The sequence below is a fragment of the Theileria annulata genome, chromosome 4 (assembly GCF_000003225.4).
Source record: "Theileria annulata chromosome 4, complete sequence, *** SEQUENCING IN PROGRESS ***".
Lineage (NCBI taxonomy): Eukaryota > Apicomplexa > Aconoidasida > Piroplasmida > Theileriidae > Theileria > Theileria annulata.
The window spans coordinates 1,442,468-1,468,660 of NC_011098.1; the positions used below are offsets into that span (position 1 = coordinate 1,442,468).

The following is a 26,193-nucleotide window of genomic DNA, read 5'->3' on the forward strand; positions in this document are numbered from 1 at the left end:
GTAAGAATGGGATTATGAGATGATGGCGAACCCGCAACTAACTAGCCATTTCTTAATCTTTTTTACATGCATTCCTTGAACTTCAAGACTTCCAACTCTCTCCCTAACCGGTGACTCGCAAAGAATCCTTAACTGTTCCTTCATGGCCTGAAAATGTGTAAACAAGTTTGTGATAATTGTTGGATTCTCACCTGAACATCGCCATAAATGTGTCTTACTACTGTATATAAAACTGTTCCGTGAGCCCTTATCTTTAAATAAACAGCCAAGTTACCAGATGATGTTCTGGTCACCTTATACATGATTATACACTATCATTTAAGGTATAATTACAAATAAAATATGGTTAATACTATTACCTTGAATGGAAGGTTGTGGTTTTTCTTGAATCTGGTGTTTTTTGCGAAGCTCGACTGTACAACAGTTCTCAATTGATTTAAATTAAGCCCTTTTAACCTCCAAATTGAAAATAATCCTCTATACATTATAATTCTCAATGCATTGTACTATAATTTATATATAATATAATAATATATGCAATTTAATTATTATGTAAAATATTATTTTGTATTGTGTGTTAAGGGTTGTGCAGACTTTTTTAAAAACTCAACTGCCTTTTCATACCCTGGTCGGGACGACATCAATGGAACTAGTGTGTCTGATATTCTCTTATGGTATTCGTTCACCCATTCAACCTCCTAATAAATTTTAGTGTAAATGTTGGCAAACCTGTTTGGTGAGTAATGAATGGTCCATTAAATCTTTACAGTATGGAACAAGTGTTAAATCGTCGAATTCATAGAATTTACGGTTATCTTTCGAGAACTTATCGTCTAGTTCCTTAACGTAAAACATGTTTTCAATTCGTACTCCAAACTTCCCGGCCTCGTAAAAGCCCGGCTCATTCGAGAGTACCATCCCTGGCTTCAAATACACAATGTTTGGTTTCCCAATTCTTGGTTTATATAGTGAAGTTATGTTACAGGGTCCTTCGTGCACGTTTAGGTACGAGCCAACTCCGTGTCCAGTTCCGTGGTAATAGTTCATTCCTCTTTCCCAGAGCGGTAATTTTGCCAAGACATCCAAAGACTCGCCTGGTGTACCTTCTGGAAATTTGGCATGTCTCAACGCAAGATGTCCCTAAAAATATTTTAAAGTAATAACATAATAATTATACGCTATATAATGGTATTATTGTGCTTTTATTATTAATATAAATAGATTGTACTATTAATAATGGCATATGGTGAAATGCAATACCTTAAGTACGAGTGTGTAGGCTAACTTTTCCTCTTCAGTTGGAGTTCCAAAGTGAACAGTTCTTGTAACGTCAGTCGTTCCAGTGAGATATTGACCTCCGGAATCCAGTAAATACATGTGTGGACCAATCTTAGAACAGGATTCCTTTAGAGCTCTAACGATGAAATTTGAAAAATAACATACCTATAGTGCACAACTGCTCCGTTTTCTGATATTGAAGATATAGGCTCGAACGATAATCCAACATTATTCTCCTACATAGATATCATTGTTGATGACACACAGATTAATTAAACTGAATTTAATATTACCTGCTCGAATCTGCATTCACTGCTCAATTGACCCAGTTCATATTCGTCCTTATCAAACAATGTTCCATTTTCTTTCATTTCCTAAAAGAAGTTGGATTTCCTAAACTTACGTAAACTGTTGCGAAAAACTTAGCCATTGCAATTCCATCTGCTATATGGGCTTCCGCCATACACTTGAGCTCAGTTTCATTTTTACATGCCTAACAACTGTTTTTAACTGTTATTTTACCTTTAAATCGCAGACTGGTGTTGTCTCTAAAAATAACTCTCTTGGCGTAGAATCACTATTGTGCTTCAAAAATGAATTACATAGGTGAACTGAAGAAAATGTAGAAGACCACATCTTAAACGCGGGTACCGGGTCACCAGTTCCAGCAGATCCTTTCTGATCAGTACCAACAGTTTCAAGATAGGAAAAAACATCATTATAATCCCTAAAATTTTAATATATGGATAAAATTACCTTGTTTCAACTGATAATGACTTTAGGTATGACGTGACTTCTTCATTTAACTTCCGATGATCCACAAAAAGGCTAGAAATAATATTATTAAAATAAATTTACATAATTTTGTCCATTTCAACTACTAGGTATGAGTAGAAAAGCGGTGAAGTTTCGACGTCCGAACCACGCAAATTCAGCATGTACGCAACTTCGTCCAAGTTCTAAAATAAGTTTAACAGTTAATAGGTACCGTTAGAGCCAAGACATTGACTTTATTTGTCGTCATCTCCTTCCGAACCTCAACGAGTTTGTCTGAAACGGAAACTCCAGAATATTTTAGCGGGTGTAACTTCAGTGGATTTAATGGGAAAGGCGGCCTTTCCTTGCCCCAAACAACATCAACTGGGTTTTCAGTTAATCCTACAAATTCCTTCTCGGGGGCTTTTTTCAACATATTTTCGTAGGATTTGTATGTTGTCGAGTATAAATCAAATCCGACAGTTTTGACTGAAATGAAATATATTAGTGGAAACTTACTTTCTTTGGTTGAGGATAGAAACTCAGTTAATGATGGGACATCCTTCTCAAGCAACTTCATTAGGACCCATGGTTTTGATAACTGCCTTTCAGCTTGTATAAAGTATCTAAAATTTTTACTTTCAGAACTAAATTACCTGGAATCTGTCCATAAATAACACTGATCATGTGTAACGAGGGCAAACCCATAGCTACCAGTGAACCCTGAAATGAAGGAAAGTCTATCAAAGGTGGAATGTGGGACTTCTGTGTTATGTGGATCAACTCTATCAACTATGAAAGAGTCAAGTTTCTTCTCAGTTAAGAGATTTACTAGAGAGGATAAGCGGCTCTGATGGAGTGACATGGTGGAGAATCTCAAGTAAAAACTACTGGTGGGTATTAAAAAATTAATTTTACTGCAATATGAGTGAAATTTATGAAAAATCATAAGAAGGAAACCGTATTGGTTTCAACACATTTCCTGAAAAAAATATCCAAACACTATGATAAGTATATATGTGATGGTAGAGAAAAAACTAATAATAAATGTTTAATTTTAACCCTAAAAGAAAGGGGAAAATGTGAAATTTTCTAGGTTAGAATATTAATGGAAACTGTGGGGAATTGATTTGCAAAATTTGTTTCTTTTTATCAGATTCACTTAATATTATTTTTCATATCTTTTATAATACACTTTATTACACTAGAAATAGGATAGAAGTTGCTTGCTTTCGTCCACGTTCCATATTTTAAAGATATTTTTATGAAATTAATCTAGTGTGTTTTATTAACTAATTTTCTGTTTACTTTAAGTATATTTTGAAATAAACAACTCAAGTGTTAAACGTTTTAAATTTCTTTATATTTTAATTTATTTTTGAGTTCATATTTTAGTTCGAAAATGCAGTCAAAGTTTTGGGGAGATGATTCTGATGATTCCTACTCTGACTCTTCAGAGTACTCCAGTAAGTCAGACGATAAGGATAATAGACACGGAGTTGATGCAAATAAGTGGACTCTGGATAGCTCAGATGACGAAGGAGAGTCAAGGATCGTAAAGTCAGCAAAGGCTAAGGCACTAGAAACCATCCAAAACCATGTTAAGACAATTGAACACTTGAAGAAGATTAATGATTACTCAGAGTTGTTAAAGGATTATGATATTCTGGCAAAGTTTGTAGAAAAACAATATTCATCAACGAGATTGCCTAAGCTTGTAGTTAAGTTGATAGTGGAGTTGTCCCAGTTTATGGAAGCCCAGCAAAAGGATAAGGAGAGTTATAAGAAGTTATCGAAAGCAAAAACGATCTCCTTTAACACTCTAAGGTCAAGACTTAGAAAGTTTAATGAGCAACACTCTGAAATTATAGAGGAATATAACAAGGACCCAGATAATTTCTATGATGTGCTGCAGCAGTCTGAAGACGAAGAGGAAGAATCAACTGAATCCAGCTATTCTGAGTGGGATGAGGATGAAGAAGAGGAGGAGGAAGAGGTTGAGGCGGCAGAAGAAAAGTCACCCAGATCTGGGGATACGAGCGGGTGGTCAGACTCAGGTTCCCATCCTGCGTCAGAAGCTGAGGATGGAGATAAACACAACAAGGCGATGGATAAGTGGGGAGTAAAGAAGAGTGAACCGAGAGCTGAGATGGCTGAGAAGACCAAGAAAACGAAATCGAAGACCAAAAAGCGTGAGGTCCTTGAGAAACCAACCCCAATAACAAGTATTAGCAAGTTTTCAGCAGTTACAGCAGCGTCAGACGCACTAGTCGAATACTTCAAGGAGGTTAAGCTTGGAAATGATGATAACCCGTTCTCAGTAATGATTCCTGAAGTACAGGAAATGCTAAATACAGTTCACTTGAGCGAGGAGGCACTCAGACTGTTTGTAAAGTCAATAATTGAGAAGAGAGGAAAGAGAGGAACAAACAACTTTGAAAATCTAAAGATACTCCAGTCATTGCCGTACATTGCAAAAACCATCTCGCAATCACTGTATCTAGAAGTTTTGGAAACGCTGGTACACGTACTCTTTGATACCTATTCACACGCATATGGAGCAATGACACCAACAGAGTGGATTAACACGTATAGAATTGCTTCACACCTAGTCTCAGAACTTATTAGTAACCCTAAGTCATATTTATCATCGGAAATGGTCAATTCTGCCCAAAACAATACAATGGATGAAGCTGAAAAGGTTAATAATGATAAAGTAAAAGCATTTGATGATAGAGTTAAAACATCATTAGGTGTATTGTCAACAATAGTGCAAAAGTTGAATGATGAGTTATATAAAGGTTTATTGTATACAGAAGTGCATAACCCAGATTATAAGACGATGCTGGCATATACAATTGATATGTTATATTTATTACACAGGACACTTGTATATTACCTAAAATTTGAAAAGGGTAATGAATTTGCAGCGTCGACAGCCCTGATGATCCTGGACCACTGCCACTACAAAGATGACGAAATCTCAGCGAAAATCTGGGAACTCGTGAGGAACAAAATTAAGGACAAGAAACAAACTGAAAAGTTCTTCCCAAACGAGAATAAGAAACCAAGCGATCTAGTGACAGAGCTTGTAAACTTTGTATTCGTGTATGGAACACAAAGAGATAAGATAAGAGCATGTCTTCATTTAGCATATAACAAGTCATTGCACGGCCACTACTACGAGGCAAAGGATCTTTTGGCAGCATCAAACCTGACAGAAGTGGCAAGCGAAACTGACATTTCAACCCAGATTTTAGTTAACCGAAACCTTGCCCAGCTTGGAATCTGCGCATTCAGAGCAGGCTTAATCAGTGAAGCCCACTCCTACCTAATGGATATGTGTTTGCAAAACAGACACAAAGAACTGTTGGCACAAGGTTTATCTAATGTTAAGAATATGGAAAAGACTCCAGAACAGGAACGTGCAGAGAAGAGGAGACTTTTGCCCTATCATATGCACATTAGCATTGAGCTGATAGAGTCTGTGAATTACATCTGTGCCTTGCTGTTGGAATCTGCAAACTACGCAAGATACCCACTAAAGGCTAAAGAAGTCATTTCAAGACAGTTTAGAAGAATGTATGACGCATATGAAAGGCAAGTGTTTGTAGGGCCTCCAGAGAGTAACAGAGAAGTAATTTTAACTGCGTTCAAACACTTGCAAAACGGCGACTGGAAGAAATGTTACAACTTTATCTTGTCACTGAACACCTGGAATAACATGCCTGATAGGGAAAAGGTACAAGAAACATTGAAGGAGCTGATCAAGGTGGAGGGGTTTAGAACATACATCTTCAAGTACGTGAACATCTACGACTCGTTCTCAGTTGAGCAACTCTCGTCGATGTTTAGCCTTGACGAGAATGTGGTGCACTCACTCATCAGCAAGATGATTGTGAACGGAGAAATACTCGGGAGCTGGGACTACAGCAGCAAGTGCTGCCTCATAAACCACAGCGAACCCACGGAGCTCCAGAAACTCGCAGTCAAGCTCGCAGAGAACCTCTCGACCGCAGTTGAGCAGAACGAGCTGACTCTGAACATGAAGAACTCAAAGTTCGCGCTGTCTCAGGACAGACGTTTCCAGCAACGAGACACTCGCTACAACTACGGCTCACGCCACGACGATGGCAGGATCTCCACCTTTAACTTTAACCGAAACCGCAGATTCATGCAACAGCCTAGACAAACGAAACAATTCCCTGTGCCCACAAGATAACCACTAACCTTCACTAATGTATAATTTATTGTTAACAATGTGTAATGGTGTAATAATATAGTAGCATGTATATACATAGAGTACAAAAATCTTAGTGGCGTATGTGACTATTTAAAGTTGTTGAGTTTGAGTCTTTCCAGGTCCCTAATCGCTTCCTCAAGTTGCTTTTTCTCGTGGGAAAGCTCCTTGATTTTAGAGTCGTTGAGTGCTCTGACGTCCTGCGGGACCTTGTCCTCGTAGTTGGGCAGCTCTAGCTTCTTAAGGTACGACTCAAGCTGAAAATTATTTTTTAAAATTATTTTTAAAAATACCATCTTGTTTGTCTTGCCGAGTCTGTCATTGAGCATTGACGAGGTTTTGACCAAATCCACACTTTCGTCAACGTTGATATACGTCACTATAGATGATGAGACTACATTCTGAACGCAATGACACAGCTCCGGACTCGTGCTATTCGCAACTGTTATCTAAACCAATAAATATATTTATTTCTCAATGTATAAATTAACTAATCAAAAAAATATAATCAATAACTATATAATTATGTTGTGTTGTACCGATTTGAATTTGGAGAGTGTTTCTATGAGGTGGAGTTTATCATGTAATATGCGGTGTGTTGTTTCGTCGGTGGTTAAGAATCCAACCTTGTTTGTGTTCTGTGCAAGTCCTAGTGTTGTTGCCAGTGATCTGAAGCTGTGTACCACTGAGAATAATATATCCATTTCAGCATCTAGTGCTTCGTTCTCCCAGTCGAGGTTGGGTTTCGGGAACGCGGAGATAGAAATCGAGTCGTGTTTCCTTAGGTACTCAGGCAGGTGGTGATAGAGTTCCTCGGTTATAAATGGCATGATTGGGTGAAGTAGTTTCAGGGACTCGCTAAAGCATGTGTGTATTATAAACGCTGCTCCGTTAGACTGTGGTGTAGGGACGAATGAGGAGTCATCAATTACTGAAGGGAGTCTATTTTTTACAAGTTCCAGGTATACGTCACACAACTGATATAACCAGAAATCATATGTTGCCTGAACCACTTCATAAAATTGATAGCTTTCCAATCCATCAGTTACCTATTATATTATTAACCCCAGTTACTTTATAGTTAACTAACAATCTAGGAGTAAACTATGTATATAAACAAAAAATAGCTTTAATTACGAAGGTATCTAGATATCATTTTGACAGTTGGATATATAATATCTAGTAAAGTTTAGATGTGTAAATACCCGTTTGATGTATTGATTGAGTTTGTGCAGGATCCACTTATCTTCCCATTTGAATTTGCACTCGAGGCTGTTATCACCCTTATAGGATTTGACCGTGTTATAATGGTTATAAGTGTGTTGTAAAGATGGTCTGAAGAACTTTGTCCTAAGAATAGCAAATTTGGTCGCGTTCCATATTTTGTTTCCAAAATGTCTTGACGACACGAGTTTGTTCACGTCGAGTAGAATTGCTCTGTTGTGCCTCATTAGTGCTAGTAGTCCAAGCCTCAGCCCATCTACACCACAAATGGGAATTCCGTCAGGAAACTGCTGTTTCTGTAATGCTAACGCCCTCTTTATCTCACCCTGAGGTAGTGAAGAATTCAAAATATTCTGGTTAAGCCTTTCAAGAGTGGTTCCTTCAATGATGTCGATGGGGTCAACAACGTTGCCTTTACTCTTACTCATTTTTTCACCTCTGGAATCCCTAACCAGTGGATGCATATAAATCTCATTGAATGGAAGCATATCTACGAAATGGAGAGAGAGCATGACCATCCTCGCGACCCAGAAGAAGATAATGTCATTTCCTGTCTCGAGTAGACTAGTGGGGAAAAACGACTTAAAATCAGAAGTATTGGTATCTGGCCATCCCAGTGTACTAAGAGGGAACAATCCCGATGAAAACCAAGTATCCAACACATCTTCATCCTGGGTTAGGGTCAGGTCGGGTAAGTTTGGGAAGAGCTTTTGTGCACGTTCCTGCGCTTCTTCGAAATCTCTACCCACAACCCACCTTTCTTCTGAATCTGGGATAGAAGAGGATGTCAATCTGTATGCAGGGATCCTATGTCCCCACCAGAGCTGTCTTGAAATACACCAGTCCTGAATATTCTCAAGCCACTGGTTCCATACTGAGACGTATGAGGATGGGATGATCTTAAGTGAGCCGTTTCTAACAACTTCAATTGCTCTCTTAGCCAAGTCCTTGCAGTTAACGTACCACTGTGGAATTAACATATATTCCACAATGTCACCTGTTCTTGAACATCTTGGGACCATCATCGGCTTGGTGTTAGGTTTCTTATCTACGAACAACCCAATCTCTTTCAGCCTTTTCTCAAGTACTTTCCTGCACTGGAACCTGTGCATTGTTGAAAACTCTCCTCCGTTTTCGTTTATCCTCCCATCATCTGTGAAAATGTTCAAAAACGGAAGTCCATGTCTCTTTGCTATTTCATAGTCGTTCTTGTCATGTGATGGGGTTATTTTAACTGCTCCTGTTCCAAACTCCATATCTACGTGAGGGTCAGCGACCACTACCATTTCTCTATCCGGGAAAAACGGGTGCCTTATCTTACAGCCTACCATTTCTTTGTACCTGGCATCTTCTGGGTTCACAGCCACTGCTACATCACCTAGCATCGTCTCCAACCTCGTAGTGGCAACTGCGAGGTGACGCGTCTCATTTCCCACTAGCACCGGGTACTGAAAAATCCACAACGATCCAACTTCCACAGATGAATCATAGCCTAATTATTTTTTAATCAATATACTTTATAATACACCACTTATAAAATATTTGGTTTGATTAAAGAATTTCAGCTTTTAATGATTCAATAATTTATCCAAAATTTTAATGTGTATATATGTGTATATACTGAATAACTAAAGTATTGTAGTAGAACCTGGAATAGTAAGGAATGTTGGAGATGTGATTTCCATGGGTTCAACTTCAATGTCTGAGAGGGCAGTGGAGAGAAAAGGGCACCACGAGACCAATCGGGTGTTACGATAAATGTGCCCGGAATCGTACAGACGAACGAAGGCTTCGATTACTGCGTTTGACCTTGGGTGATCCATGGTAAATACCTCTCGGGTCCAATCCAACGAAGCTCCCAATCTCCTATAGAATAATTATTATCTAAATAGTTAAATACTTGAGTTGGTTTTTGATGTTGTTTCCATATTTATCATTCCATTCAAAGACTTTTTCTACGAATTTTGTTCTTCCTAGATCGTGGCGCTTCAGGTTTTCTTCTTTGTACAAGGTCCTCTCCACCACTGACTGGGTTGCGATTCCAGCGTGGTCTGTGCCTGGGAGCCACAGTGTCACGTCACCTTTCATTCGGTGCCTACATATGTTGAAGAAGGTTGTAGTTACCATCTGGTCAGACAGTCTTGAATCGAAACAGTTAGTGCGTGGCCAATGTGAAGCGAACCGGTAATATTAGGTGGAGGAAGTAGAGACACCCACTTGTTTTTGGTGTTAAGGGTTTCGGGGTCACTGGAAGGTGTAAAAAATTTCCTCGATTCCCATAAAGTGTACCATCCTTCCTCTACAGTCTTTGGGTTGTAACTCGACTCGATCTCAGTTAACAGTTCTAAAAATTATATTTTATGATAAAAAATTACTCCTGGACTGGCACTTCGACATCTGGTTGAGAAACTAGGTTTTTATGTTCAGGAAGAAATTAATGATAATAATAATTGAGTTCAAAGGCAATGTTTTAGTCATATATAGATTCATATTTCCTAAACTGATATTTGGTGGCAAATAATATGTAAAAAATAGGGAATGAGAATGTTTTTAAGAGAAAAGAATCTTAATTGTATATCGGGTATATAAATATTAAGTATAATTAATAACTCCAATACACATTTTACATTCATTGCTATACAGTCATTTTTTAGTATATTTAATTTATTATTTTCCTCCTTATCGCAATAACTCTTGTAATTTTTAATCTAAAATACACCGGTCAAAACCGAAAGGAATCCTCTTCTTAAACACATACCAACACACTTTTTCGCTATTTTCTATTAAATCAAGTTTCTATCTTGTAGATTTAATGTTTGAGACTGTCTGATTTAAAAAGTCGGCCAGGGGGACGGTTTTATCTAATTAAACCCGTGATATGTGATCACTTTTTCGATGAAATTTAAAAAAACCTCCCTTAAGCCTGGTGTTAATTTCGTTTTGTGTTTTGCCCCAATTTTATACTTTCTTACCTGCACATACTGTTTTTCACCCAAATTTACCACTAACTCACTATTTAACCCAAATTTAAGTATCGCATTTTCACTTTCAACCCCGCTATCGCACTATAGTAATGAGGGAAATGGAGGAAATGTATCAGAGTTTTCTAGTTTACATAGTTTTCGATCAGGATCGGCCACCAACGAACTTCAATGCGGAGAGATTGTTTACGGAACACCGCTAAAGAGGAACCAGGACGGGACTATTATGGTGGATATAGGCCTCCCTCAGACTTTAATCGCATCAAAATCCACACTCTACTTCATGAACGAAGATGAACATTATAGACTAAATAACCTACTGTCAGCAGCGGAAAGAGATAAAACTCAAATTAACATGAGGCAGAAGATGATTTATGACACAATTCATACGTCTAAGAAGTTCCCTGAAAGGAAGAGAAAAACCTATTTCAAACCTAAATATCCATATCCATACGATTATTTAAAATCACTGAGGAAGAAGGAAAGGTATATTCCATTTGATATTGGAGTAGGTGCTGAGATTAGGCCTCAAGATTTTTCGGTGCCTTCTGAGAAAAAGACGCCCGAGTTCCTGAAGAACCTGGATCGTATGGAATTTTTGGTAACCGACATCAACCCGTACTCGAACTACATTTACGGAGAGTTTTTCTCAGTAAACATAGTGGAAACTAAGAGGAAAACATACTCACTAATGCACCTGGATTCACTTAACAAAAAGTACCACTTTGTACCATATGAAGGCATTGTGACTGATATCATGGACAATGTTCTGAAGGTCAGCCTGACGAACTGTAGACGCAGTGAAATGTACGGAGTCAACGCATACACGTTAACAACAGGAAATGACAAAATTGGTGATAAAATACAGGTATTATTTCTAAAATAGTATATGTATGATGATGTAGGTGTATTTGGCCGGGAGTGAGGTTGTACCTGAGCAAGTATATTTGTTTAGAAGTCAGATATCACACCCGATACTTCGAAGAGAGAATTTGAATATGTTAATCAATTCAATAATAAAATATTATGCAAGGACTGGGAAGTGGTTTAAGGCTGAAGTCGATAAGGTTTACCAGGATTTCCTAAGTTTTAGGCTCTCAGGAGGGTATAAAGAAGAGTATTTGGCATATATTACCAAGGAACATTTGCCCTATAATTACCCCGAGGAACTTCTTAACGAAAGCTTTATTAGAATTAACAAACCACACCGATACTTTGTACAAAAAGATATAGAAATCAATTTTGGAAAACTTAATCACATATATCATTACGATAATTCGATTTATGTTAGAGGTAATGAGCTGAGTGTTAAAAATGTTTATCAACCCATTTCACAAGTTGATCCCATTTCAAACTTAATGATGTTTACAACCACCAAAAACTACTATAAACCAACACCAACAATGGAAAAATATTTCCTTAAAATGTAAAACCCCCCTACTATATCAATTTTATTACACAGATGTACTAATGTAATGTGTAGGATAAGACAGGATTCGGATAAGTATGAGATAAAAAAGGACTTGACATACCCTTGTATAGTGATAGGAAATGATAGAGGGCTGGTATATTTCGCTATAAATGACAAGTTTAAGCCTAATTTCACACTAAATGATGATTATCTCATCGGAGTAATGGATGCAGGACAATATTCCACTAACGTCGAAATAGGCAGAATAGTACACGTATCATCTAAATTATCCTAACATAAAATACTATACTATCTATTGTGATATGAATTAATTTGATTGATAGGTGAAATTGGGAAGTATAGAGAAGTATAGATTGGAAGGTGTATATGCTGTCCAACAGAGGCGTAGAGATGAAAGATATGTTACGATGCCAATTACCGAGTGGCTAAGTAACCTTACCGAAAAAGAACTCAGAACACATAAAATTAACCTGAAGGAGTTGGAATTAAAGATCTTGGTAATGAGTAACTTTATTTACCCGTCTTCTGATTCTCCACAAATGAACGAGTTTTTAACCCTGCAGCCAGTTTTTGCAGAAAATCATTTTGCAGATGATTTAGAGTCTGAAGATATTGCAGATACAATACTTAGCAGAGACCTGAGTCAGGACAGTTTTTTCCTAAACGATCCAGAGGAAGAAATGTATCCCAGTATAAAAGAACTGAGCATGGAACGAGAACTTGGATATGTTGTTCTGAAAGAACGCACAATTTTCGAAACAGATTACTTTTTACATAATGAAGAGCTTAGAGAAATATTTTTAAAGGAAAATATGGACCCTAAGGCGTATAGGAAACTTTTGAGGAATATTGAGTGTGCAAAGTATGACCCACCATGTTTGGTTCAAGAATTCTTTGTAAACTCTAAAAATGAACCCTTTTGGGAGTTTTTAGAAAGACTCATGAGTCAAACTGAGAGGAGAAAGATTACATTAAAGGAGGCTTTGGAATTTGAGAGAAGTATAATGAGACTTTTGTCCCAGAGCCATAAATTGTACTTGGAAAGAATATATGACATGTTACCAAAAGAAGCAGCTATGTTCTCTAGTATAGTTCCAAACTCTTATGAAAATACCTTTTATTCATTGGGTGAATTGATAAAATATTACGACGCTGTGAGGCATGATTATATCATGGACAGGTCAGTAAGCAAGTCAATTTTAAGAGTTTTGAAGATTCTGACACATCCAAACTACTCGCTCATGTCTCTGCTCAGAGAAAGACATAGAAAGATTTTGAATGATGTGTTTTTCTACTTCTCAAAGTCTTTGAACTATGACTCCTACATGAGCCTGAACAGACCCGTCGTTTTAAGGAATCAAGAACGTACTGAAATTCCAATTGCAATTGATGAAGAAGATGCATCCTCAATTCCAATGGCACCCTACACTGAAATCATTAAAAATCCAAGAATTTTAACCAATGAATTACAAGTTTATGGACTCTCAATGATTAGGAAAATGTATTCTGATCTTCTCAGGTATTTTTTATACACAATTTTTTTATATATTTCTAGTTAACTTTATATAGTTTACTAATTTGAATTATTTAATGTTTACTAATTTGAATTATAGGTTAAATGATCCTTTTAAGTCTAAGTATATTAAACCATCACACGTGGACGATTCTGTCGAAGATATTGATTTTGGGCCTGATGACTTGAGCGACCTTGAACCTGAGGCTAGAAGAATGTTTAGGGATGTGGACATAAACGAATACGCACTGAACAATCTCGACGGATCAAAAATGAGCCTAAAGGAACTCTCAAAGGCCTGGAAAAGACTTAACAGGTACCCGAAAGATGTGTCATTGCAGGATTTGAGGGAATATTTGGAAGACATGCAAAAGGTGAATAGAGTTCACGGAATCAAGCTACCAATAATTTAAATTTTTCCCCGAGGAATTTTCTCACCTAATTTCATTCTTATATTTTCATCAACTAATCTATAATTTACTTAAACTTGTTTAAATATTGGTTAAACTTAATTATTATTTGTTTAAAGTTAGTTATTTGATGATGGAGAATAGTTGCAAGATGTTAGCTGACATAGACGAGTCTAATAATTTAAAGCTAGAAAAAGTTAGTTTTAGCAAAAAACATCTTTTTAGATAAAGGAAACTAAAATATTATTGAAGAAATACAAAATAAGGCATAAAAAGGCGTTGAACAATTACAAGAAAGAGATAAAGGTATAATATACACACTTGTATAATAGTGAGAGTAGAAGTGTAATAAGGAAGTGGATGTAGTAATTGAAGATTATAGAAGAGAATTTAAAACATTAAGTAAAAACAGCTGAATTCAATTAAAGTTTAGGATATAAGAACACAATGACCATGAATAGGTTATATTTATGGGCCAAACGGGAGATACAAAAGGTATAATGCAAACATAGAATAATTCTATAGTGTAATGAAAAGGTGATTGAGAAGTCTAGTATAGAAAACTGTGATAAAATAAAGGAAAATGCTTATAATATATTAAAGGATTTAAAGTGACTTTACTATTTTAATAACTTTAGCAAATCAACAATTATGCCATTATTGTTAAACACCATCAGGGTTTCCCACTTCAGCTTAGAAATCCTCTTAAAAGACCTGGGAGAAATAACGTATACTGATGGTGTTTGGGGAGATTTAGACTTGATAAATTTTAAAAATTCTCTAAAATAATTCGAATATTGAGCCTTCATTTCCTTATTTCCGTAATAAAGGTTTGTTAAAATTATACACTTATTAAGGTCAAGTGGTACATCACTAATATGCTTACAATCAAATTTTATTTCAACATTTCCAGATGTTGCTTTTGTTTCTGTTTGTTGAACTGCATTTTGGTCCTTAAGTTTGGCAAGAAGATCATTTGCACACTAAATTCAGGTTAAATTTGTAGTAGTTACAGTAATATTGTCGGGGTTAGGATCAGTTCCAAGTAAAGAGTATCCAGAATTTGGTCTAAAACTTAGTTAAATTTGAAAATTCTTACAAATTTGATCTAGTTAAATGATTTTGTTCGTAAAACAGAGTGCATAATGGGAACTAATACATGATAATCATTTAATTTAATACGTTGTGAAGTGGGTAATTTGGCGATTCCGCTCTGAATTTCTCGTCTACATATTTATTAATATTTAAAATTAGCGAATGATTAAAATTTGAATAAAATGATTTCGTACCGTTTAAATATGATAATAATTCCAGGAGTAATGAACCGTTGTGACAAAATGGGTCCCAAACTGTTGTTCTAAGAATCACATTTTAATATAAAAATTATTAATTGGAGGTACCTGTCTGCAAAGGCATCCCTAGTGATTAGTTCCTGAATTACGGCCGAAGAAGCGCTGGAAACTATCCGATCATCTATCATTGATAGTTTATTCCAGGGTCTTTCGCTCAGGTCTCCAGACGCATCAGCCAACACCTGATATAAAACTATGCTAACCTAATAATACTTGGCAGTTGTTATTATTTATATCAACGGTAATCTTTGGACAAAGAGGAACATCTGAAAATTATATTAAAAGCTAGAAATACATCCACGATTCTTCATGAAACTCGGCAGTTCATCGCCCTGCATCTTCTTGTATCGATAACAGTGAGAATTAATCACCCTTTCAACCATGTTCCGAACCATCCCAGTGTGATAGAGCTTAGATTTAGTGGCCAAAACCTAATTAAACTATAGCAGTAAGGTGCAAACTTTAATAATTGGAGGAGGTAATTTATGAGAAAATGGAATGAATGAACCCCTAATCCAAATTAACAAATTAAAAAAATTTTAAAATACCAATCAGCTTGATTCAGCCTATTTATGAAATGTTTTGGATTTCTGAAGGTTAAATTAATATGTTTTGAAATACTCGGCATCAAATGGGTCGAGAACATGAATATAAAGTTGTCGACATATTCGGCTAAATTAATGATTTAACTCTATTTTACTATAAAATGTGTATATTTATGTATAATAGATTAGAACCTATTTTGAATAATTGACCATATTGTATCTAATCCCGTTGAGATATCAATATATGATTTTCCTCTTGAGACCAGGTTAAATTTTAATGATAAACTATCCAGTTCATGTAAAAGGTGGCGCTCTAAACCTGCACATGTGCATAACTTTACTCTTCTTTGAACTAATCTTGAAGTAGAAAGTAATGTGTCAACAAAACTCATAGGAATAAGCTAATTATCATGAATTAGAAAAATATTTAAAACTTGTTAGTGATAAAAATATCAAAATTCTTGATAAAAATATAAAAAATAATTCTATAGTACAAAAATATTATTTAAAAAGGGAATAATAATTTGGCATGTTTTTATAACTTTGGAATCATTCATGCCTGATAGAATCTCAGGAAAAATGATTATAAAATGTTTTAATGGAATATGAACTGAACGGATTCAATGCCCTCATTTTAAAGAAAACAATATTATTATTCAGACACATTTCTCAAGATTTGCAAATAATAGCAAGTGAAAATGGACTAAATTTATACGCACTTGACCAATCCAACTCCGTTTGGCTACACATTCAATTAGGAAGGAATTTTTTCGAAAGAATACAATATAGAAATACAGAATCTTCAGATTCTGATCCATCTTCCAAAGTTAAACACTGGTTCGTGTCAACCAAACAACTCTGTCAGTCACTTTCAATTGTATTTTCATAATTATGCATTAATCATTTAGATAATTCCACCTACACAGAAAAAATCGCCATTTGACGCAATTCTAATAAAGGATTTACACAATCACGAGAATTTGAAAAGCTCATTCGGGCTAGACAGATTAATCATAAAGGAGTATCAAGAAAGCGTAGATTTCCTATCGCTTATATTTGTTTGTTCTAATAAGAATATCATTAGGTCAGCTACGATTGGATTTCAGGTAAACTTTAGAATTATTAAAGAATTCAGGAATATAAACTGAGCATTCCAGACGATTTGGGATGGTCTAACTGGCACTATCTTAGAATATCCCCAACAGTTTTCTATAAATCTATAAGCCCATTCAGCTCACAATACAATGATCTCTCAATAACATATAATGATTCTAAAGAGGATTTATTGGTAACTTTACAAAAACATATTGTGAATTAGCTTAACGTTATTAATAATACATCTAAACTGACAAAAAACAAGAATAGGAAGAGGATTGTCTCAGGAAATGTGCTAATAAATAGCCGCCACTTCCATAAACTCGACCTGGGTATTTTTCATAACTTAACCAATTGTCAGACGACGACTTGACTTACCCCAGTGATATCACAATCTCCATTAAAGAATTCTTATCGCTACTTTCATTCTGCGGTATGACCCTACAAACTTATTTACTACTAAATATTAAATTAAAACTAAATTTAATCATTTTGAAGAATCAGTGAAGTGTCCATTGTCCATAATACTGAGAAATCCAGGAGACCCAGTAATAGCGCTGTTTGGAGGCTCAGTTGATGCGTGCGAATCTGTGACAACTAACTTGAACATCCATAACATCGTTTATAATGGATGTAACGAGTCTAAAATAGAAACGCCAGAGACTAAAATAATCAGTAATCCCCTACCATAATTATTTTATTTAGATGATAACATTTCGCTCAGCGGATCACTGTGGATTAGTTCATTCAAGGTAACAAATTAAACTCAAATTTCTATTAATAATAATGTTTAGGCAGAAAAAACATCTCAGACTACAAACGAGGTAAAATTTTCATGGTTAAAAGATGTGTAGGAACAAAGGGATGAATTGAATGTTAAGGAAGTCGATTTGTTTCAACCAGAATTCTCTCCCCAGCAAAAGGCTCCTGAACCTAAACCCAGTAAACCTAAATATACAGACGAAGAATTGGACGAAATTTACAATACTTTACTAAAAGATTTTGTAACGTATTTTTAAAATAATTTAACCAATTTATTAGTGATAATACAAAGGAAAACACAGTTAATAAAGATAAAACAGGTATATTCAACACTTATATCTCATTTAACCTTAATTTCAACAGGAGTGATATCACTTTTTGAGTAGTAATCGGTATTAATAGTTTTAAATGAATGGAATGTTGAGCATATATTATTTCATTATGGTGTATTGTATACCAGTGGAGAGTTTTAGAGGTAAAATTTGTAGCTAAAATCAATAATTAGGGTATAAAATTAACTGTAATTTGGGCTTTAGAACCAATTGCAGTAGTAATGAGAGTAAATTGAATGATCCAAAAGAGTTGCTTGAAAGTATTAAAATAAAAGATAAATCAGAAAATGGAATATGTGATGATAGTGAGCCTGATAATACCAGTCCCAGATTTGGAATTGATAAGAGCATGATATACACTTTAAGCCATGATGACTATGTGGTTGTGGGAAAGATACTTGGAACTTACGGGTTAAAAGGACATGTTAAAGTTAAAAGTTACACATCTCATCCTGAAATAAGGTTATGTGAGCCTGGATATAGGTACCTTAAGATCCCATTTAACGACGAGAGAGTTATACCAATTAACCTAGTTACTGGTAGATTTTCCGGAAACAAGGACGTCTACATTGTAAAGTTTGAGGGCTTTGATAACATACAGCAGTCGCAAAGGATAACTAACACTTACCTCACGGTGCCACTTTCAATCATGCCACCACTCGAAGAGAACACTTACTACGCAAGGGATATCATTGGGCTTGGATTATACCTCTACAATGATATCAATAAGACTAAATTGGGGAACATTATCTCGTTCATACATCATTCAGATTTAGCTTTCAAGAAGGTACTTTTTACAATTTTTTACAATTAATATTTAAATATATAAATAAAATAAATGTGATGTAGAAGTATGAAGAAGTGTGTGATGATTTGATTGAAGTTCAGCTAGATATGAAGGTTTCATTAAAAACATTAATTAATGTCTCAAAAGCATCAATTAATAATGGTACGCAAAATAGTGATGAGGTTAAGGAAGAACCTGTTAAATGTAGTTTGGTGATGGAAAGGGATTTGGAAGAAGCAGACGAGATTATTGACGCCTCGAAGGAGTTTGAAAACCCATACTTCAAGTCAATGATGTACATCAAATACTATGAATGCTCAGTGTGTAAAAAGGAATTTACTAACCAAACCACAGCATTATTGCATGAAAACACACATAATAGTAATTCCCAAAAACAATTAGTTGATGACCTCGAGGAGAAAAGAAAAGAAGGAATGGATAAAAAGATAAAAATAATGAGTATTGAAGATATAGCAGAAGAGGATATTAAGAAACCAATTAGACGATTTTACGTACCATTAATTAGGAGTGAAACGGTAAAGTATATCGACGTTGAGAACAAAAGCGTTTATGTGGATCCTTATACCATATTTATAGGGGAAGACAAATAGCAAATAGGATCCACTGCCAGTGTTGAGATCACGTATCAAGTCTAAAGTGGTCAGCAATGGTGAGATAAAGTGTATTCTGAGGATCTGGACCGAACCTAAAGTCCCACTTCAATGATAACTGGACCCAAATTCTGTGAACAATACCATGTTTGGCACTAGATATGAGTTCAGTTCTTCTATACTCAATCTGACCGTCATGGTTTAATATGCATTCAGTGAGAGTCTCCAAATACTAAAGAATATTTTAATAAAATAAATAAATATATTTGAAGTAGTTAAGTTACATGTTTTAGTAGAAGACAAAGGAATTTTGAGTTTATATTATTCGGATTGAACGACCAGACAAGCTGGTCGTCTCTGACCTGAAGTCTCTGCTTATACTCAGATATGAACTCTGAGCATGTTATTATCTTCGTGGTTGCATTGTTGTCCCAATCAAGAGCACTAATTTAATATTATTAACAATGAATTACATATATATAGAATTAGCAAGATGATACTTGGATGAGGAACAAGTGTGTGACATTGGGTTCGAGTGGTTACAGTAGACGATATAGTGAGGCTTGAGACAGTCAATGGTGACGATAACATGTGACGACATTGAGTCGTTTGGCACTGGAAACATAGATTTAACAGTGTTAAAATTCTTCAAAATCGGCTGATACTCAGTTCTGTCAATTGGCTTTAGAGTCCCGGCTGACTTAAAGAAAAAGTCAATTCCCTCAATCCCTAAATTAAAACACAATAAATAGTATAATAAGGTTAAATAATGTAAATTAGGATAATTTAAGAAGCTAAACTAACAGAAGATAAGATTCGTGCAAATGGTATCTTTGTTGAAAGGTAAATGATACAATTCTTTATTTAAGTGAACTTTAACTGCATAAAACGTTTTCTTTGAGGCTAACGAGAGTGACAAGAGTGTGTCGACGTCGAGAAATGATAAAATTCGAGAAATTTTATCATGATTTCTAAGAGTTACTCCGTCAGAACAAAGCTCCAAAAGAACCTCTTCAAACTCACATGGAACAGGTTCCGGAGGTTCACCTAACAATTATATTATCATAATTTCAGGAGCAAATTATTAGTATATTATTTAAAAATTTAGGACTTACTGTTAATTTTGAGAAGTGCTTCAACGATTTCTTGAGTTTCTACTTCATTTAATTTCGGTTCTACTGTTCTTAAGTGCTCCACGAATTCCCCGAGTACTTCTAGGTAGTCCTCTAGGGTTAGTTCGGGGATAACGTTAACTGCATTTGGGGAAACCTGATTATTCACAGCATTTGACGGTTTTTTGCGCTTATTTTGAGTGTTCTTTTGCTCAATTATATTGTTTACCTTGGCGTAGTGAACGATGTCAGAGAGGTCATACAAAAGATCACGATTCTCTGTCAGAAGAGACCAAAGTAGCTCGAATACGCTAAAATCTTGTGTGATTTCGGGTAAACTCTCTGATTCTACATCGCACAGTGACATTTTATGAGAACCGGACCGACTTTTAGCTGCTTACACCTACTTTACACATTTTCTTAAATTTATTCAAAATTTTAAAAATAATAAAAAACATTAAAATAAAATATAAAATTTTTTTAAAAAATTAGATTAATATTAATATAATGTGTTGTTTATGAAATTAATTTGAGAGTACATTTGAAATCCACTTTATAGTGTCGAGATTGACACTTTTGGTATCCGACTGCAATATGCATGTGAAGAATTCTTCGTTTTTGTTTTTTACCTTGACTGGCTGGGCGAGCACGTCCAGTAGCTCAGTGTTCACAAACTGCGATAGGGTACTCGTAAGCAGGTTCATGCAATTGCTGATCTCGGGATTCGACTGATCCACTATCAGCCACGTCATGGAATCGTCCGTGATGATCTTGTCGTGTAAGGCCAACTTCCGTACCAGGGCGTAGATTGATAGTGTTATTATTGAGGAGGTGAACCTATGGAATGTGTCGTCTATGAGCGCCACTCTTGCCAGAATTGATGCTGCCTTCTGGTAAATATTGAGCTGCGATGGGTTCTGAGGGTACGGAAGGTCGTATGACGCTATGATAAGCGCCTGTGCCATGTACGATACGAAGGGTGTGGTGATGACGTAATCCAGGGTCCTCAGCACGTCGAAAATTATTGACATAATCACGGAGAGAGAAGTGGTTTTATTCCTCGCAATGTAAAATGCTGCACATCGCGTGCGTGTGAAAAGCTTTGACATTGACACCCACTGCATCAAAAGCAGACGAACTGAAACATTCGCCAGCCCATTATAACGATCTGCAATAAAGTAGCAAGCTGCAGATATTAAATTATACACGATTTCCACATTTATTCTTACATTTTCAATACTATTGTTATTTATACCACTAGTTGTATCATCCACACTATTATTAAAATTGTCATCCCTACTGTGATTAGCATAACCCTTACTAACATCATTGTCATTGAGTGTGTTAGAGCAATTGATGTTAAAGAAATGGAACGAATCAGTAATAAAATTAGTTTGGTCGTGAGAAGAAACTTCCTCAGATTCTAAACTTGTTCTGGCACTGTTATTCAGGCTGTTTCCGTCACTAACGCTAGTACTGGGGGTGTTGTAACTAACCGGATTAACTACATCAGTTAATAAATACAGAGAACTTCCATCTGGGCTTGAAATCCTTACCCTGTCAAGAACAAATTTGAACAACTTATTCAATGAATTTTTGTTCTTCGACATGTAACGATCTAGCAGATTTATTGCCAGTGGAACAATTGAGGACTGCACTTCGTTCCTACGCACTTCTTTATCCGTCAGGATTATGCAGAAAATCAATGGAATTCTGCACTCTGCAAACGACTCCATTCCCCAACTGCTAAGATACTCTTTACAGTTCAGTTTATCTGCGTTAAAACAGTCTGCAAAGAAGCCTGACCTTGAGTAAATTGTATAAATTGACCTGTCAATTCCCCAATCTTCCATTGACTCACTCACGTTCGTTGACGTCACCGTTTTAAAGAAATTGTTCATCAGGTTATAACTCTCAGAGTGTATGTCTATTGGTGGTGTCGGAGTGTAGAAAAAATTTCTTGCAGTCTCAACTGGCTCTTCCGTTATGCCATCTGATACTATTGTGCTTGTTTCAACTATTTCACTGTTTAATCTATTATATGCTGAAGTTCCTGGTGTTCTAATTCCGTCTCCTGTATATCTGTTTACTGTGCTAACTCCTTCATAACCATTAACACTTGTAATGGCTCCAGTGTATGTGTTCACTCCCGTAATCGAGTGGCCATAATGGCTTGCATTAATACCGTTAAATTGGTCATTTAGTCCCACATTTCCGTAATTGTACTGGTTAAATGCCTGGGTTCCTTCTAATTCATTATTATACTCGTTAGTATTAGTTTGGATGGTCGGACTGGTTGACGAGAGTGTTGAATATTCCCTTGGTGTTGTGTCCGGATCCGAGTAATTAGTCTGTGAGCGGGAATTTGCGCTCTTTGTGTAACACAAATTGTCGGACTTTAGGTCGAACCAGTCACACAGCAGCGTCGAGTTGGACTCGTCATCCAACAGGGCATTCATTCCGCTACCTGAAGAATTTAAAACATTATTCTTATTTCCTCTCTCTCCAACCATTATTATTCCACTGCTTTGACTGTTATCTTCTATATTGAAGTGGTGGATAATAAAATATTAATGACGAAATAACAGTGTGTTAATAAAACATTATTTGGAGGAATCTCAAAAATATTAAAATGTATTGATTAAAAATAAAATTTTAAAAACCCATTTTGAAATTTTTTTACAAATAAGCTTTTTTTGTTTTACACATCCACACCATTACTACATGACAATTAACATCAGAATACCTCAAACGGACTCTCAACACTGGTTAATTAAATTTAAATAATAAAATAAAAATAATTTTTGAATTAAAGAATTTGTTAAAAATCTATTTTCCCAAAAATTCCCCAAATTTTACAATTACTACAATGCTCCACAGGACAACGGTTAGCAAATTTAAAGGATAAAATTTACTAAATAATTAAAAATAAATTAAATACCACATAATAATTTATATAGCACATAATAACTATATTAATAAAGTTATCAGTTTTTATTGCCATTGAGCTCTGGTATCTACGAATGATCCCCATTCCTCGTGTCCTGCTGCCATTACTTTCCAGTCTGAGGAGTTTGCGTGGGATGGGTCTACTGTGCTCCAGTCAGGGAGTGGGTGTAGTGGTACATTTGGCCTTGAGGCCATCAAGTCTTCTTCGTGTGTATTAACTGTCTCCTCTGGTTTCTGTTCAAACTGTTCTGGATCACGCCAGAAGAAGGTGTCGACGAGCACGTCCCAGGGCATCCAGCGCTTGAGTTGGTCTCTGAGGTAGAGCACTTCTCTTGCCAAGAGCCAATACATGAGGGCAATTGACTCCTTTCCTTTGTTGTTACAGGGGATTGCAATGTCGACGTAGTTTAGTGGAGAATCTGTGTCACACAGGGCAATTACTGGCAAACTGACATAGGAAGATTCCTTGAGTGATTGTGCGTCTGTTCTTGGGTCTGTGGCAACCAATAGTCTTGGCTCAATGAACTTTTGTGTAATTTGGTTAGTAAGTGTTCCTGGAATCCAGCGTCCGGCAATTGGGTGTGATCCAACGTAGTGGGAGAACTTGAGCACTGCTCTACTTCCGTAGGGGCGGGCACTAACTACCACGACCTCCTCTGGGTTTGAGACTGTGACAATTGCTCTGGCCGCCACTTTGAGCTTTTCAAGTGTATGGGCGAGGTTGATTAGGTGGACGCCTTCTTGTGTTCGGCTATACACATACTTTCTCATCTTATTTTCAACATTCTTAGTTCCAATGTGGACCTATACAATTATATTAATAAGTATATAGAATGTTATACTATATATACTACCTTATATACCATAAATAATATATTCTATTTTAAATAATATATTTTATATGTATATGATGGGTAAAATATAAGGGTATATGACGTATCGAGTATTATACCTTAGCTGTAAGCATCATTCTGATGCTATCTTCATCTGGAGTAAGTTTACTCGTTGGTGCTGCCATATTAATGGAATCAATTAGTTAAATTCAAATCTGAAATATGGGGAACATAAAATTAACCTTAAACAACTAGGTCAATGAAGTTTATGGTAACAGTAATTGATGGAATTGGGCAGCTTTTTAAAAAATAAATCAATACGATAGTGGAGGAATCCAAGACGTAGTAAAATTTGTAATTTAAAAAGATGGAAAAATTATATACTAATCAATCGATTTTAACAAGACAATTATGTATATATTGTGCCCCATGAGTGATTCTACAAACAAAATTATGCCATTATCACTATTTACATTCAAATTGTAACATTAAACCTATTAAAAATAAATTAATAGGTCTACAGCATTAAAACAAACTGGACATATCCCACCCATTATACCTCAGGAGAATATACCAGCACAGTACTAGTATATAATAACATATATAATACCATATAATTTAATATATAAGCAATGGTGTAATAGGAAATTAATGACTATCGCAGTTTGTATCTTCAGATGTATCAGAATCACTATCCGTTTCTTCTAAAAAATTTAATTAATTATAATATACTAAGAATAATAGTAGTTGGAGATACTATCAGAATCCGGTGTTTTTGAACCTTTTTTACCGGTAAAAATACAGCAACTTTTGCTGCTCCTTTTATTCATATTTTCATTATCAATTGTGTTTTGGTCCCACGTTACTGACTTTTGGGTTGAGCTATTGGGACAGTTTTGTCCCATTTCAGAGTCTATGGAGTTTTCTTCCACCTCCTTTTCGATATCTTTAGTCACCGTTTCTACTGTAGTTATCGTACTCATTTCTTTTCAATCATTTTTTTATTTATAGAATTAATAAGTGAATATGGGCACGTTTTTTGTAATAAATTCGTATCCCTCTAACACAAAACGAGTTATATCATCATAAAATACAATATATAATCTGAAATTTAAAAATATAATATATAGTATAATAAATAATAATAATTTACCATTACACAATTGGATACCCAACAACACATTTATATTTTCAACATTATTATTTGTTCCCGTCAAAATTTATATCTTAATTATTATGTACTGAATAATAGTTATAAATGACATTTAATGGGCTGTTGAGAACTACCAGATTTCTTAAAACTGGCCAACATTTTTATATCGGTACTTTTATATATACTCTTATTTAATATTTATTTCATATATAAATGATTGAACTTAAGGATGTTGATCTATTTTAATAAAATTTCTTTTATTTTTGATTTTTAAACCTTTAACCTTATTTTATACTCATGGTGTTTTAGGGAACTACAGGGATTTCAGTTTGTATGAGTTCGCCGCACCACCAAGACTACAACATGTTATTGTACCAGTAGAAAAACATGTAGGAATACGATCTGAGAAAAGTCCGAAGTGCACTTCAGTGTTTATGCATATGGAAGACCCCCTGGCACACCTAAACGGGGACGACCCGTACACTCCTCTGGTCACAGTAGATGACCTAACGCCGGCCGGAAAGAAACTTAGAGGAACAGGAATACACGGACCAGAACGTACAGACGTGTTTAGACTAGTACTTTTTAACCGATTGAGGGCTCGCCAGTTACAGAGGCTCGTACCAAGCACAGAAGAGTCAATGGCAGACCACAAAGTTCTCGCATCCTCTTTCTGGTTTACATTCTCCTCATTTACAGTTATGTTCATCATGTTCAACTACGGCTTAGATTACGCCCTGTACCACGAACACTACCCATGGACTCCACCCAGAACTGACGGTACTAGAGGCCCAGGCCCAATGTACTGGTACGTTGTTTAACCCTGAC

General features: G+C 35.7%; 14 protein-coding genes across 14 annotated transcripts, besides 3 other annotated features; 6 read left to right on the forward strand and 8 right to left on the reverse strand.

Moving 5' to 3' along the window:
• Positions 1-12: 12 nt before the first annotated feature.
• Positions 13-485, reverse strand: TA10250 (mitochondrial large subunit ribosomal protein, putative; the record flags this gene model as incomplete). Its single annotated transcript, XM_948279.1, has 3 exons — positions 13-147; positions 192-293; positions 360-485. The coding sequence occupies 3 exons, from the start codon at positions 483-485 to the stop codon at positions 13-15; spliced, it is 363 nt and encodes a 120-aa protein (XP_953372.1).
• A 75-nt stretch (positions 486-560) lies between these two features.
• On the reverse strand, positions 561-2,983 carry TA10245 (peptidase, putative; the record flags this gene model as incomplete). Its single annotated transcript, XM_948280.1, has 11 exons — positions 561-698; positions 730-1,140; positions 1,261-1,414; positions 1,444-1,514; positions 1,572-1,652; positions 1,682-1,771; positions 1,801-2,005; positions 2,035-2,106; positions 2,137-2,237; positions 2,267-2,660; positions 2,691-2,983. The coding sequence occupies 11 exons, from the start codon at positions 2,981-2,983 to the stop codon at positions 561-563; spliced, it is 2,010 nt and encodes a 669-aa protein (XP_953373.1).
• A 453-nt stretch (positions 2,984-3,436) lies between these two features.
• Positions 3,437-6,256, forward strand: TA10240 (eukaryotic translation initiation factor 3 (subunit 8), putative; the record flags this gene model as incomplete). The annotated part of the gene is made up of 1 exon (XM_948281.1): positions 3,437-6,256. The coding sequence occupies one exon, from the start codon at positions 3,437-3,439 to the stop codon at positions 6,254-6,256; it is 2,820 nt and encodes a 939-aa protein (XP_953374.1).
• Positions 6,257-6,363: 107 nt separating this feature from the next.
• TA10235 (valyl-tRNA synthetase, putative) lies at positions 6,364-9,625 on the reverse strand (the record flags this gene model as incomplete). Its single annotated transcript, XM_948282.1, has 5 exons — positions 6,364-6,723; positions 6,814-7,323; positions 7,480-8,990; positions 9,147-9,364; positions 9,399-9,625. The coding sequence occupies 5 exons, from the start codon at positions 9,623-9,625 to the stop codon at positions 6,364-6,366; spliced, it is 2,826 nt and encodes a 941-aa protein (XP_953375.1).
• Positions 9,626-10,393: 768 nt separating this feature from the next.
• Positions 10,394-10,483: a sequence feature (Signal peptide predicted for TA10230 by SignalP 2.0 HMM (Signal peptide probability 0.828, signal anchor probability 0.155) with cleavage site probability 0.739 between residues 30 and 31).
• Positions 10,394-13,837, forward strand: TA10230 (uncharacterized protein; the record flags this gene model as incomplete). The annotated part of the gene is made up of 5 exons (XM_948283.1): positions 10,394-11,347; positions 11,385-11,905; positions 11,942-12,164; positions 12,235-13,430; positions 13,525-13,837. 5 exons carry the CDS (start codon positions 10,394-10,396, stop codon positions 13,835-13,837), a joined length of 3,207 nt encoding a protein of 1,068 aa, XP_953376.1.
• Positions 10,427-10,486: a sequence feature (1 probable transmembrane helix predicted for TA10230 by TMHMM2.0 at aa 12-31).
• A 617-nt stretch (positions 13,838-14,454) lies between the features above and the next one.
• TA10225 (uncharacterized protein) lies at positions 14,455-16,123 on the reverse strand (the record flags this gene model as incomplete). The annotated part of the gene is made up of 9 exons (XM_948284.1): positions 14,455-14,817; positions 15,017-15,191; positions 15,235-15,368; positions 15,400-15,452; positions 15,482-15,617; positions 15,648-15,696; positions 15,735-15,776; positions 15,808-15,858; positions 15,924-16,123. 9 exons carry the CDS (start codon positions 16,121-16,123, stop codon positions 14,455-14,457), a joined length of 1,203 nt encoding a protein of 400 aa, XP_953377.1.
• Positions 16,124-16,329: 206 nt separating this feature from the next.
• Positions 16,330-17,970, forward strand: TA10220 (uncharacterized protein; the record flags this gene model as incomplete). Its single annotated transcript, XM_948285.1, has 10 exons — positions 16,330-16,608; positions 16,640-16,837; positions 16,867-17,019; positions 17,050-17,158; positions 17,188-17,259; positions 17,325-17,501; positions 17,532-17,578; positions 17,621-17,650; positions 17,681-17,835; positions 17,868-17,970. 10 exons carry the CDS (start codon positions 16,330-16,332, stop codon positions 17,968-17,970), a joined length of 1,323 nt encoding a protein of 440 aa, XP_953378.1.
• A 26-nt stretch (positions 17,971-17,996) lies between these two features.
• Positions 17,997-18,734, forward strand: TA10215 (16S rRNA processing protein (RimM homologue), putative; the record flags this gene model as incomplete). The annotated part of the gene is made up of 2 exons (XM_948286.1): positions 17,997-18,063; positions 18,094-18,734. The coding sequence occupies 2 exons, from the start codon at positions 17,997-17,999 to the stop codon at positions 18,732-18,734; spliced, it is 708 nt and encodes a 235-aa protein (XP_953379.1).
• An 80-nt stretch (positions 18,735-18,814) lies between these two features.
• TA10210 (uncharacterized protein) lies at positions 18,815-19,318 on the forward strand (the record flags this gene model as incomplete). The annotated part of the gene is made up of 1 exon (XM_948287.1): positions 18,815-19,318. One exon carries the CDS (start codon positions 18,815-18,817, stop codon positions 19,316-19,318), a length of 504 nt encoding a protein of 167 aa, XP_953380.1.
• A 28-nt stretch (positions 19,319-19,346) lies between these two features.
• On the reverse strand, positions 19,347-20,797 carry TA10205 (uncharacterized protein; the record flags this gene model as incomplete). Its single annotated transcript, XM_948288.1, has 5 exons — positions 19,347-19,550; positions 19,603-19,762; positions 19,792-20,047; positions 20,123-20,365; positions 20,434-20,797. 5 exons carry the CDS (start codon positions 20,795-20,797, stop codon positions 19,347-19,349), a joined length of 1,227 nt encoding a protein of 408 aa, XP_953381.1.
• Positions 20,798-20,954: 157 nt separating this feature from the next.
• Positions 20,955-22,943, reverse strand: TA10190 (uncharacterized protein; the record flags this gene model as incomplete). Its single annotated transcript, XM_948289.1, has 1 exon — positions 20,955-22,943. One exon carries the CDS (start codon positions 22,941-22,943, stop codon positions 20,955-20,957), a length of 1,989 nt encoding a protein of 662 aa, XP_953382.1.
• Positions 22,944-23,424: 481 nt separating this feature from the next.
• On the reverse strand, positions 23,425-24,397 carry TA10185 (ribosomal protein S2, putative; the record flags this gene model as incomplete). The annotated part of the gene is made up of 2 exons (XM_948290.1): positions 23,425-24,183; positions 24,332-24,397. 2 exons carry the CDS (start codon positions 24,395-24,397, stop codon positions 23,425-23,427), a joined length of 825 nt encoding a protein of 274 aa, XP_953383.1.
• A 463-nt stretch (positions 24,398-24,860) lies between these two features.
• On the reverse strand, positions 24,861-25,195 carry TA10180 (uncharacterized protein; the record flags this gene model as incomplete). The annotated part of the gene is made up of 2 exons (XM_948291.1): positions 24,861-24,916; positions 24,970-25,195. 2 exons carry the CDS (start codon positions 25,193-25,195, stop codon positions 24,861-24,863), a joined length of 282 nt encoding a protein of 93 aa, XP_953384.1.
• A 275-nt stretch (positions 25,196-25,470) lies between these two features.
• Positions 25,471-26,186, forward strand: TA10175 (uncharacterized protein; the record flags this gene model as incomplete). The annotated part of the gene is made up of 2 exons (XM_948292.1): positions 25,471-25,534; positions 25,675-26,186. The coding sequence occupies 2 exons, from the start codon at positions 25,471-25,473 to the stop codon at positions 26,184-26,186; spliced, it is 576 nt and encodes a 191-aa protein (XP_953385.1).
• Positions 26,022-26,090: a sequence feature (1 probable transmembrane helix predicted for TA10175 by TMHMM2.0 at aa 138-160).
• Positions 26,187-26,193: the final 7 nt, after the last annotated feature.